Source organism: Balearica regulorum, chromosome 6 (assembly GCF_011004875.1).
Source record: "Balearica regulorum gibbericeps isolate bBalReg1 chromosome 6, bBalReg1.pri, whole genome shotgun sequence".
Classification (NCBI taxonomy): Eukaryota; Metazoa; Chordata; class Aves; order Gruiformes; family Gruidae; genus Balearica; species Balearica regulorum.
Window position 1 is genome coordinate 7,876,382 of NC_046189.1, and position 13,754 is coordinate 7,890,135.

Below are 13,754 nucleotides of genomic sequence, written 5' to 3' on the forward strand. Positions count from 1 at the left end.
ATATAGAGCTAACTTAGTAATTATATTGGTGGCAAAGGAAATATATTAGTGTGCTTTACTCCCTCAGCTTTGTTAACTGTATCCCTGTAGAAATCTGGATTGCAATACCCAGACAGCCCACAGAACAATACTGCATTCCCAGAGTAGGCCCCTTTATTTAGCCAGGTAAGACATTAGTCACCCAGTACGAGACATGCAGATTTGTGGTTTTCAACTTGAGCATTCAGAAATTACAGAAGTCATCAAAACCCAGCTGCCAACAGGCTGCAGAACACAAGTGAATGGATGGGTGATGTACGTATAATTCCTTCAACAGAAAAATACCCACATCTAGGAATATCTTGCCCTTTGACAATCAGTGGAAAAATTCCCACTGGCTCTCAGCAGGCCAGGATTTCAACAGTTGTGCGGTATCAGGAAAAGCCTATTCAAAGGGACAAACACTACATTTCTTAATGCAGAGCAAGACTCCAGCTAAACGGGAATTCAGATTATGGTAACATTTGAAGTTGACACAACACACATCATGCAATTTTTGAACTTGTAATGCATGTTATATATTCAGGTACTAAAAAGTGCAGTCATGCTGTTCTACATCACTATCCTGCGCTATCCTGTCTTTGCTTAATCTGCAAATAGCGTAGATGCTGGCATCAAACCTGCAAACACATAGACGCCTCACACTTCCCTTGTGGGCAGTCCCACCACAACCTAAACCAGTTACTTGAGAATCCAAATCATGTAGCTGAAATATCTCTGAAGACAGTTGTTCCTACTGCACTGATCATTAAAACTTGAACACTTTTTATGTGAAGTGTCATCTTGTTTGATTTAATATCACCAAATGCCTTTTGTGCAGAAGATTTTCAAAGTTGGATAAAAACTTTGGGATTGCTCCTATATGCAATGAAGTCAATGAGAGTTCAAGTAGACTGCAAAAGTAAATACTGTGAAAATATAGATCATTATTTTTAATTGAGAATTTCAGACAGTATTGCAACATGTGTATTTTGAAAGAAAACACACTGATCAGATCTGGTCTTATTCATATTTATCCAGATCTAGTGTGTCTCCCTTCAAAGGACCTCAGATTCAGAGCACAACAATCAGGCTTTTAGCACATCACTGATTTGAACAGGTTTAAGCTGTTATATGCATTATTACTGCAAATGAATGACAAGATCACCAGTATGCACAATATGACTGGAAAGACTCTGCATTTGAGCAGCAAAATCCAGCCTCAAGGTATCTGGCTTAAGATTTTCAAAGTAGAGGGCAAAAAACTCAGCTATTTTTATTATTATTTCAATTCCAGCCCCTATAAAAAGTATGGGTGACTAAATGAATCATTGTAGATCAAATCCACATGTGATTTATTGCCTATATTTCTCAACTATCCTTCAGAAACAAGATTTCTTTTCCTGATTCCACAGATCCACTGCCTACACACACAAGCAAATGACTAAATGTAGCAATCTCAGTAATGCAACTGTATTTGTAAAAACAGAGGATATCGCATCTGTTTTGGAAAGCTGAAGAAGTAGCAAGACTCTTAGCAGTCTCAGCTGATACTGGGAAGGCACAGAGCCACACACTTCCCACTGTTCAATAGTTTGTCAAGGAAATTAAATAGTGGACAATTACCTCTCAATAAATCAGTTCAGTGTTTGTGGGAAAAAAACTCAAACAGTAATACCCCAGCATGCGTACAAGCTTCAAACTCGAGCTAACTTCTTCTCAAACAGAAAGTCCAAACAAAACAGAAGCTTTATCTTTTTACTTGTGTAATTACAACATAAAACCTAATTATGAAATAACTCAAGTATGACCTCTTTCGGTCCAATAATGTCAATAAGATTAAAGGAATATTCAGTAAGAAAATCTACACCACTTTATCACCTAATTTAGCCTCTCTTGAAAGAGCTCCAGTTGTATTGAATTAATCTTAAGGACTCTTTTCAAACCAATGAGCCTCTAATTCTCTCCAGATGCAAAGACAGAAATTTGTTAGCTAATATTAGAGGTTTTAGACAGAATCCTTTAAGTGCTGATTAGATTATTTTTTATCTCCCTTTCTACCTATTTAGTGTTGATTAGTTTGTCCAGGATATATTATAACAACACCAGTTATAAAATCAGCTCAACATTTCACTCACTAAAAATAAACGAAGCTTTCCCTCACACCCCTTTCTTCCTGCAGACTACATAACACACGTTGAGGTTAATGTAAAATCATCCACACAGGCGTAAATATAAATGCATTCAGATGGCACAAAAATATTGTTCTTAGGTAAAATAATGGAAGAGTTTTGATCAGTACTCACCGCACTGAGTTTTTTTACGAGAACGGTTTCAGATAAATCAGTTTGATTTCCCTTTGCAGTCAGGGAGAAAGAAGCTGTTTCGCTCCCTCCCTCCCCGGCCAAATAAGAGAGCTAGGAGAGCCCGATCCTCCCGCTGGGTATAATCCAGGTACCGAGCCTGCTGGAGCAGGGGGGAGAGGTGCCCCGGCCGCGCCGCAGAGAAGCGCTGCTGCGGGCAGCGCCGGGAGCGTGTCAGATTGTAAGCGAGGAGCGGCGGCAGCAGCGAAACATCAGAGCTTCCTGTTACATCACCCTGACCCCGCCTGCAGCCAGCGCTGTTACTTTTCTTTCTCAAATGGCATGTCCCAGGGAAGCCAGGCTCCTCTGATATTTCTAGGCAGGAGCGGGGAGCTGCCTGAATCCTGACAGTTCCCATCTGCTATCTGACAGCATGGCTCCTGTCGGGAGACGGACTGCCCGCACCTTGCCCGAGGTGGGCTGCAGCTCGGCGCCCAGATAAAAGCTAGTGCTCTGAAACGAGTCGGAAGATACTCACTCGTTCTGTTGGAAAGGAGCAGACCACGGGACCTGTCTTTTTCATGTATCGAGCCAGTGAGATTCATCTTCCTCCTCGAACTAGAACCAGAGAAATAAATCAGTTTGGACCTTTATTCAGAGATAAATAATATACAATAGCCTCATTCCTCTTTAATATGATCGACCTGACCCACCTCTGCTAGAGACCACAGGGGATGCGTTATGTCCCATACTGTAAGTGCTGAGGAGCTCTACAGAGAAATATCGTTATTCCTCAAATGTAAAACTGCATTAAAGGTCTGAATCAAATTTTCAGATTCAAGCACGTACATAATTTGAAGTGCTACTTTGTTTTATACCCAAGGAAAAAAACCCACAACTATATTTAAGTAAATAAGTCTTTGAAATACAAGGGTAGAATAAAGGCAGCAGGAATATTACTACTGCTGCACAGAACTCCAGGCTGCATTTTTTTAAATGCCAGTGATTTGAAAGTACAAGTATGAGCTACCTGGTTTGAAAACTGCCATAATTGAAGTCAAAACAAAATTAATGCCAGTCCTTCTACTAGCTTCAAAGAATTTTATATCAGGATCTAAAAATGTTTCTTTGAGAGCATTTACCACTTGTTCTTTGTACCATTGATGCCTGTGCTATAGACAGAATCTGTGCTCTCCACAGAATCAGAACGGTTTGTGTTGGAAGGGACCTTAAAGCCCATCTAGTTCCAACCCCCCTGCCATGGGCAGGGACACCCTCCACTAGACCAGGTTGCCCAAAGCCCCATCCAACCTGGCCTTGAACACTTAGAATCATAGAATGGTTTGGGTTGGAACAGAACTCAAAGATCATCTAGTTCCAATCCCACTGCCACAGGCAGGGACACCTTCCACTAGTCCAGGTTGCCCAAAGCCTCATCTTTGATGAGGGATGGGGCATCCACAACTTCTCTGGGCAACCTGTTCCAGTGCCTCACCACCCTCATAGGGAAGAATTTCTTCCTAATATCTAACTTAAATCTCCCCTCCTTCAGCTTAAAGCCATTACCCTCGTCTTATCACTACATGCCCTTGTAAACAGCCCCTCTCCAGTTTGGTTGTAGGCTCCTTTAGGGACTGAAAATCAATAGACAGTTTTGTGTGCACTTGACAATACTATGCTGAACAAATGAGGAGTTCATAGAGCATTAAGCTCAAATAATATTAACACCCATAACACCACTACTCCTTATGGAAGGCGATAAGGACTTCCCAAAGGTAGTGGTTTTCTAAGTGCCCATCAGAATTATAAGCCTTTAATTTGCTCATGAAACAAGATAAAGTATTCTGCTTCATTATCACTACCTGTTGCTCATCCACTCTTTTTACCAGCAGAAACATTTGTAGAACATGTTGTCAACTGGATGAAGAAATTCATCCGGCCATTGAAAAATCTTTTCCTCAAAAATGAAAACAGCATGAAACCCAAAACTAAGCAAAAAAACCCCCAAAACAACAAACCACATCAAAAAAACCCCACCAACCAACCCCAAGCCAGAGTCAGGAAAAATTGGAAGAGGGAAAAGAGGGGCAGGAATACTTTAAATCCATAGGGCTACTGGATAATATGAATTGTGAAATCACACTCTAGGGTCACTAAAAGAGCAGGCATATGACTTTAATACTCATTTGGCACATGCAAGTGTTGGTGCTTCTAGGATCTTACATCAACAGGAGAATGTTTGAGTTTTATAATCAGTGAAGAACTAAAAACTGGCACTCTAAACTTCTGGGTAATGTAAACAGATATAAGCCAGGGATTAGCTCTGATTCTGAACAGTGACAGAAATTAACTTCTCTGAAATACATGGTGTCACCTCAGGTAGTGGAATTTCATCAGAAGTGAGCCTGGCTGCGTTATTTTAGACCAGTTAGGTCTAGGCTATGGACTACAACATAGTATGTTGCACACTGTAACCTAGAAAATAATCCATGTATTCCAGCCAAGCACACGCATTCAATACAGTCATCTGAATTAGCTGGAGAGATTTATTACATAGGCCATGTTTGATTTGGCATGTCAAATTCAGTGAAGTTGTGTGGGGGTTTGAGATTTTTTTATTTTAGTTCAAAAGTCTTATATTCTACTTATTTAGCTATCATTGGAACTCTCGTACTCCTACTCTACAGGTATTTGAGACATCACAGCTGGTGTAATTTGCACTTCAAAGACTCAGAAGAACTCCACACTACTTCAGCTACCCCTTCTTCTGGCTGAAAGGCACATAAATTACACCAATACAGGCTGCCTTGATTATCAACAGTGTGGACGTGAGCAGTTCGAAAGGGATCTAAACGAGCCCAACTGACTGTACTTTAACCAAGGAAAGCTTAAAACCATGCAAAAAAAAAAAAAAAAAAAAAATCTAATTCTACCTCTTACCATAGATCTGATCTGAAAAGTTCAAGGATAAATACAGTTTTGCAAATAACGAGACTACTCGTGATCGGCTGTAAGAATCTCTTTAGTGCTGCAGTTATGACAATTGCCTCTCCCCTGACAATAAACAGACTGTCGGGGTAGGCTGGTTTTCCCCCAAACTTTCCTTCTGGACAGGCAGTACAGCACAGCAGTGCCCGCGCTGGGCCATGCCCAGGGCAGCTTGTCGCAGTGGCCTGATTCCCTGGGAAGCTCTTGCCAGCGGTACCTTTCACAGCAGCAGGCATAGTGCCCCTGTCCCGCAGGGGTGGCTCTGCCGAGGCGCCGGGGCGGTCGCTGCTGCCCCACACCTGCGCCGGCGGCGCCCCCGCGCGGCGGTCCGTGGGTCCCCGCTGCGCAGCGCGGCGCTGCCACCTGGCGCGCAGTGGCCGGGCTGCGGCCACTCGCGTCCCGCAGCAGCCCGCGGGCTGCCGGCACGACTCCCACCAACGTTTGCACCTGGACCGCGAATACCGGGATCATCTTATCCATACGGCATGTTCCCCTCGGGACAGGATGCCTAACTCACACACGGTCAGCGACAAAACAGCCACGTGAAGAAAATCTGTGACAAGTGACTTGCAATGTGGCATTGCTACAGGTTCAAAAGAGATTACAGGATAAACAAAACCAAGGGAACTCCTCATGTGTATTGCTTATGAATAAAATACTAAAATTCATGTGTAAACACTTAATAACCATAAATGCATATTCCACTTTACTTGAACCTGGTTCTCTCTCAAGAGAGGATACCACTGAAAGCAACTGGTTACGGAACATAATCCTTATGTCCACTTTAATATGTTTGAAAGGTAGAATCCAGAAAGATGAAAACATTCTCAAAATTTAAATAAATCTATCAGTTTTGAAACAGTAGCTAGATTGGAGATGCAGAGAGAAATACTGGCTCAAATGAACTGGAAAGAAAAAAGAAGCAGGGATTAGAAAGTAAAAAGGAGAAAAAGGAAGGCATATCAGTAAAAACGTGAGGAAAAGAGAATGAATAAAAAGGCTTTAAATTATTTCTCAAAGACGTTTTGCTTTGGCTTAGTATGGACTAAGGGCATGTACCAATTTATTGCAGGTCAGATAACAAATGGAAACGCATCAAACCTCTGTAAAATTGCTTCAGCTTGTTGGCTCCCATCACACAAAATGGGAGAACTTTCACAGCACCCTGCATATTTCCTCCAAAGCAACCAGGGCAGGTTCTGGAATGAAATGACTGGATGAATTGTCTCTAGTTAATTGGAAATGTACAGCCACTGTGACACCTTCGCATACCGAGCTTAATTTTCTGACCTCTGCACTAGTCAGCCATCTGATTTCCTATCTTTTCCCTGTGTTGTGGCTTGATTATCCCCTTTTCTACATTCACCCTTTAATTACCTTTGAGAAATGCATAGACCTTTCTTCTTATTCTTGTGTTTGGTCGTTCTGCGGATATTGAAGATACAGGAATGAAAATAAGTGAATGAAGAAGGGCACAAAAGAAACTTCTTGGGGAGCTGATGAAGATTGGATCACACTGCTGTTTGGAAAAACTAATTCAATGAGCTGTAGAGCTATACAAAAACAAGATAGGAAGACAGCTGGATAACTGGTACGGTGGCCAAACCAAGTACACACACCAAGAAGAGCATGCACTCTCATATTAATTCCCTGATTATAATCAGATCAGTTTTTATACAGTCTACAACATTCCAGTCTCCATTCTCATTGCACTAAGTAACGAGCCTAAAAGATGAATCACTTTGTAATGTTTTCTTTGCCAACTGAAACAGAGGTACTATTGAGATGCTATAACTATAAAGTTTTTTTTTTATCTCAACAATGATGTAAGAGATCCCTCAATGGATCACTTGTTTAATCACCGTTACTACAAAATGAATGCACAAGAAGTTTCTTTAGTATAGTGTAAGTATGGGGTGGGAGACTATGGGGGACTACCTGTCCTGTCCTACAGCTGTTCTGGAAGGAGAGAAGACTGCACAGTCCTGGGAAGCAACTAAGCACACTTGCTGAGGACACCCTGCTAGTTTCCAGGAGAGCTCAGCAAGCAGGAGACTTAGAAGAATGAGGAGCAGCTACGCAGCCGGGTTTCTACAGGGACTGAAAGGATGATTTTTCTTAGACTTCCAGCGTGGATTTTGTAGGTGTTGAATCCAGTCCAGCCAGGGAAAAGTTGCTGGACCAAGAGGGAGCCTGAAGCACAGATACTGCCATGAAATGACACAGGGATCACAAGGCAATCTGTGTACAAACAAATGCATCTATTCTTTCCTATCTATCTTTTATACCTATTGTCTCATTGGGAATATTCTGGTTTAGAAAAATTCATCATTCTACTTTATGATCTCATAAAACTTAGAGAGTTTACAAATCCTTGTTAGTGTTCTTGGTGGGACTGCTTTAAGAAATACCATGAGCAAACCCCTTCCCCTTCCTGCCAATCCCTGCAAGGCTCCGATCAGAGTCCTATCACAACTGAAAACCACCAGGTTTAGAGCTGGTGTCACAGCTGAGCAGAGGACAGCACCTCAGGGACAGCTCTGTCCCCATCACCTTTATTTGGGCTTGATGCTGAAGAACAACTCTCCTTAAAGAAACACTGTCACCAGTAACACAGATTCATATAAATACTAGAGTTACCTGAACATTGCACTCCTACTGCTAAAGAATGAGTTTCATTCTCTTTTACACAAAAGCTCTAAAAGATGTTTTTGTTTAATGTGAATCCTGGTCAAATACCTCAGAATCATGCTAGACAATACCACGTTTCTTTGTAAAGTGATTTGAACATGGTGTATAGCATAGTACTGCCTCTCTGGCAGACAACAGTGACAGAAGGCAGCTGTTACACATATGTTACTCAGCACTTGACAATGTTTTCTGCTTTAATCTGAAACCATAGACTCAAACTGTCCTTACTGAGTCACTGAACTGCTGGAGACACCGAGTGGCACATAGCTCAGCTCTGTCTCTACTACAAGGCACATCACACAATCTAGAAATTCCCTAAGTTTTAATACTGCAGTACACGGGAAATTATTATTACTAAGAATGGAAGATTAGATATTTTTACTGCCTTCATCATCAAATTTATACGAGAAAAGGTGCAGACATCTGTGCATTCACCTGCATTCCTAGCCAGGCAGACACAAGCCAGCATCAGTGTAAAAAGCAGGGTAACTGTGGCATTAGTGGGGTGTTCAGCACACTGGAAAGTCCTGCCTCTCCCATTCCTAGTGTGCCCAAAGCAACTCTTGCTTTCAGAGGCCATGTACCCTGCTGTGCTACGGCAGCTGCTACGCTACAAGCGGAAAGGCCTGGGAGAATTTTAAACCATGGGATCTGCACTTGTCTGCAACGACAAAATCCAGCTGGTCCAAGTATTCAACCTCCTGCTCTGCTCCTGTGCAGTGCAACTCACATCTACAAACTCAACTCCTAGTGCATGGAGTACAGATGAGATTAAGGAGAGTAAAGTCAATAAAAATGATCAACTAGAATGGGAAGATATCAAACTGAAACTGGCAGGTAACGACACACCAAACTAATTCTGTGTAGAGAACTGATGTTACTAGTTTTCAGCAGTCTATGGAGTTTATAGTTTCCAGTCAGAACTGCACTTGTCTGATTTATATGGTTATTGCATTGTAAGTCTGTGGTTCTCATATATTTTGTATGACAAGACTCTACATAAATATTTTCTAGTGTACATTTCAGTTTCATGAGCATTTTTCAAATTAGACTTAGTAGACTCTAGAGTAAGAGAGTCATGAAAGGACTTAGGCACCAGAAAGGAGATTTGGATAGAATTTCTGTATAAAAACCTGTGATTTTTACTTACCCCCTCAAGCAGGTATTTAGAATGCATAAATACTTTCATTTTCAGCAGTAATGCTTAGCCTCTTTGTAGAGTAAGTCCAAAGTTCATCAGGCATGTAAAACATAGGTTTTCTGAAATCGCACTTGTGATTCATAGTGCACAGGCAAAGGCAGCTCACTCCAACAGATCATTTATTATCTGTCTTGTCATTGCTGTCCTTGCTCCTTGCTGTAGTGACTGAGACCTTCAGATGTATTTCAGATACTTCTTTCCACACCACGTCTCACAAACAGCAGTGTAACTATCCTCAGTAGTTTTAAACATAAAGAGAAAACATCTGATACAAAAAAAAAAATTACATCATCAAAGAAGATAAGGAAGAGTTTCAAAAATATCCTGCTATCTTTTGTTTCACAGGCAGTAAGGTTTTTCTAAAAACTTTAACAGGAAACCAACTACTTTTTCTTTTTTTTTCCCCTTTCCTTTAAAAAAATCTTATCATAAAAGATTTAATGAAGATCAGAGAGGTGCCTTGGAGAAGGACAGGAACTGTACCACTGTTTCATGTCAGTCTTAAAAAAAACCCATCAAAACCCAATTAAAAAACCATTCAAAGCCAACTGGAGAGTAAGTACAGTGTTATTTCTAAAGCAACTGTATTTATTTCTATGAAAGAAATTTGTTCCAGGTCCTGTAAAATTTAAAATGTATTTCTGGAAATTATTAATTAGTTCAGTAACAAGGTTAAAAATCAATGGTCCCAGCAAGTATATTTTTAAATCTTTGCAAATATCTGTCACACTGCTTCACGCATTTATAACTTTAACACTCTCTCTGTGGTTTTTGGTGGGTTAATTCTGATCTCACATTCATTTTACAATAGTGTAATTATACACACTTTGATGGAGTTAAATCTAGCTTGCATAACCTAAAATAAATCTGATTAAAACAAACCCAGTGTCAATTTCCTCTTTATGGCAACAGACTTATCTTTTAATCTATGATTGAAACAATCATGCTTGACAAGTGATTACTTTTTGACAAGCATTATGCTTTCTTTAGCACAAAAATAGATTTTAAAAAAGAATAATAGGGTAATAAAGTAAATTTGAATCTTGTCTACTTTTTAATCATTATGAGTTATACACCCACACAGTCTGTTCTGTCCTGTTTCAGCTTTGACAATTATATACAATTAAACTACAATTTAAGAGCCTTTATCAAAGTAAAGGGTAATGTTTATTAACATGAATGAAGAATACATAATAAAAATAAGCAGCATAATAATATGTAATCAAAATAATCAGTACAGTACATATATTTAAATGGTGTACGCTAAAAGCTTTCGTTCACAGGTGAATAAGTAGATTACTTCACATTTCCATAAAAGTCAAAGTTGTATTCTTTCAGGGATGATTTCCTTGCCCAGAGCCTTTACCGACTGTTTTTTTCGTTTCTTTTTGATTTTTATTAGTCGTCTTTCGCCTTTTTTTTTTATTGAATCCTAAAGATAAAATGAAGAAAGTAAGATTAGATGCTGTATGACTAACACACCCGAGATTATCAGAAATGAGACAGGTCTTGTTTTCAAGAAATATTCTTTAAAAAAGAAAAAAGAACATTGTCTTACCTAAAGTCTCCATATGCCTGACCAATGCCACGTTGTCTTATTTCTGTTCTTGTACACTGTATTTTACTGTCCATCTTTCTGTCTCTAGCTCTGTCTCTCTTCCAATTTCCATTTTCACTTTTCTAAGACTTTCAACTATTACATTTTATCAGGTCAATGCTTACTACCAAAAGTTGCAAGAATGTTTCAGCCTGCATAATATTTACCTCTTATGATAATCTGTGGCAATGTCACTTCCCATACCTTTGTTGCAGATCCTCAAACATGACTTTCTGGAGGTGAAATTATTTTCATTCCCACCACAACCACTGTAGCTAAATGGGCGACATCTTCCAGTTGAGTAGTTGTAGAAAAATCTTAACTCTTTGGCTCTACAAAGTCCTCTGTCCATAGGGGTCATGCACAAAGAAGGGATAGGGGGTGGTTCTAGAAACACCAAGAAAACCAAGGTTAGAGACAACACTGCAGTTTACCAGTTTTCTGTTATGTTGATATTTTACATGAGATTTGAAGCTTACAGAACATTGAAATTTATATGAAATTTACTGGCAAATTTAACTCCTGAAAATACAATACAACTTTACATAAGCATCTTTTTATGATTACAAAAAATACTACAGCAAGTGTTATTCTGTCTTTGAATTCCAAAAGCCAGCAAAAGCTTACCTGAAAGCAAGGTTTGTTTCCTATGTATTTAGTGATAAAATTACCATTTCTGTGATAGGAGATAGTATTCAAATTCAATAAGAGAAGTTTCAAGTATTTGCAGAAAGTGAAATAAATTAAACTTGGACAGCTTTAAAAAATATGGTAAATATTTATGATAATTAATGAAGTGAATTTTCCTAATTACTGCTAGACATTCTGAAATCAAATATAAAAGTATCCAGCATTTCCAATGTATGATTCTAATGTAAGATTCAATACCTTAGTATTGGTTTTGTCATATGAATACAGAAAGCTTGACCTAAGTAATAGAAGTTGGTCTACTGGAAAATACTGAGCAATTATCAAGAAATAGCTTGTAACTTGCAGAATAACAAAGGATTATACGTGAAGAATAAGTGCACAAAGCGACTGACATGCTGGTGCTTTAGTGCTGCTGTTAGGTTTTTACCATTCCAAGGAGTAGGCTGACGGTTTGTTTCTTCTGTGTCACTGCAAGTGAGAGTGTGAGAACTGAAACACTGGAAGATGAACCTGAGGTGTCCAAAGTACCTGGGCACTGGACCAAGTTCAAGAAGCAAATCCATGCCAGAACTCCCAAACCTGGAGAAACTCCATCATCTGTCACCCTGGAGTGACTCAGATACAAAAATCAGAACTCACACAATTGCTGCACAAGACGCACGAAACTGAATGGGAGCCATTACATGATCAGTTATGAGGGACCTCAAGAAGCACCGTTTTCCTTCAAGTAGCATCAGAATTGAGATAGCAGAGATCTGAATGCATAAATGGAAATGTGAAGCTAAACAATCTAACTAATGCTGCCTAAACAATTTTCAAATGTGGATGGTTTAAGATTTAACTCTTATAATACAGACTTTTCTTGAATCCCAGGCACCCCTCTCTGTGGTGTGAACGATGACATGATCATACTTTGGAATTCTGAAACATGCATATTCAGATATACACTCATATTTATCAAAAATAATCCCAGCCTTGCATTGCAACAATAATCGCTATCCCTCAGGCTTAGCTGGGGTTGTGTGACAATGAAATCTTAATTGATCACAGGACTAAAGAAGTTTGAAATGATCCTGGTGAGCTGGATGAGAAACAATGCCTACTGCGTTTTCTTTAGCTAGATGTGGGTGTGTGACATTCATGAAGCTTCAGATTTATTGCCAGATTTTTGATATATGCAGACTTCAGCATCTCATTTCTGGTTGCAGCAAAGAGAAAATAAAAGAATCTTCAAGTAGCCAAGCTATTACAAAAATAATGAGTCATCTGCACTTGACAGTACTCTATAGGTATAAATTGGTGCAGATCCATTATAGCGAAGAGAACTATGTCAGTTTATATCAGCAAAAGATATGGCCCCGACTTTGAGAAGTAATGACAGGAACTGCCTCTGTGTGCCATTCCATATTTGCTGAGTTGAAAATTGACTTTTGATCCTGCATCCCACTTATATCTCACAAATCAAGTGTAGAGTATAGCACTCGTAATTTCCTGCTATAGATCACTTCATATAATCTAAAAATGAAAGTTTTGATTCTTGGCTTCACTTTCTCTTAACTTTCCCAGAATAACAGTTATCTTGGATCTTGCAGCAAAGTAAGACCAGAACAATCTTCACACTCCACAGAAAGTTCATTGCTGAGAGATAGCACTGGAAGTTTCATGTTTATGTGCAGAAAAAAAGCAGCAGCTTGTTTCGTTTGGCCATAAAAGAGTTTAATTTTCTGAAGAGAAAGATCTTTGTTGAAAATCTATTCATCTGATATGATTACAGAGTTATACATACCACCAATAATATGTATTTTTTCTTGAAATCAAGTTGAAATAGCATTTCAATTTTGAGGTAAGGTATTCTATAAAAGATAACTCCTTGCCAATTTTTTTTTTTTTTAATGGTGGTCATGTATTTAAAAAGAAGATGATACATATTGATGATATATATTGTAGATGATATATATTGGCCAGGCCAATATACAGCAAAATAGATGTACCTCCTCCCATAGTGGGATTGCACAAAGCACAAGATTTTAGCCCTTCCCAGCAGCCTGAAAGGTACAGACTGATAAACAGAATGGCAGCAGGTGGCTGCATGGGGCGGGCTAGTGCAAGACAGACACAAATTATATAGTAGGGAAGAACCTGTGGGGTCTTCAGACTTTCCACTGAAACACATTGGTCTTTCCAAGGTCACGTTTATTACCTGACCCATCCAGCTACACTGACTCCACTCACCCTTGTTCCCTGAGCCTTTCTTCCATCGACTTTCAAGTCTTCTCTTTCTCTTACCCTCACCTCTCCCTCCCAA

General features: G+C 39.5%; 2 protein-coding genes across 3 annotated transcripts in view; both read right to left on the reverse strand.

The window, feature by feature from the left end:
- The window catches only part of CALCRL (calcitonin receptor like receptor), a 73,721-nt gene extending 64,162 nt beyond the window's left edge, over positions 1-9,559 (reverse strand). The window contains exons 1-2 of one of the 2 annotated variants that reach the window (XM_075756131.1): positions 9,151-9,559; positions 2,860-2,939 (exon numbers count right to left, since the gene is read on the reverse strand). The gene's annotated coding sequence lies outside the window, so the exon portion shown is untranslated. Of the gene's footprint in view, positions 1-2,324; positions 2,666-2,859; positions 2,940-9,150 lie in introns of those variants that run through there. The other variant, XM_075756130.1, reaches the window with a different exon arrangement.
- Positions 9,560-10,345: 786 nt separating this feature from the next.
- Positions 10,346-13,754, reverse strand: part of TFPI (tissue factor pathway inhibitor) — a 31,964-nt gene continuing 28,555 nt past the window's right edge. The window contains 3 exon segments of the mRNA XM_075756132.1: positions 10,346-10,624; positions 10,626-10,633; positions 11,003-11,185. Of these exon segments, the coding sequence (XP_075612247.1) occupies positions 10,520-10,624; positions 10,626-10,633; positions 11,003-11,185 (296 nt within the window). The 3' untranslated portion in view covers positions 10,346-10,519.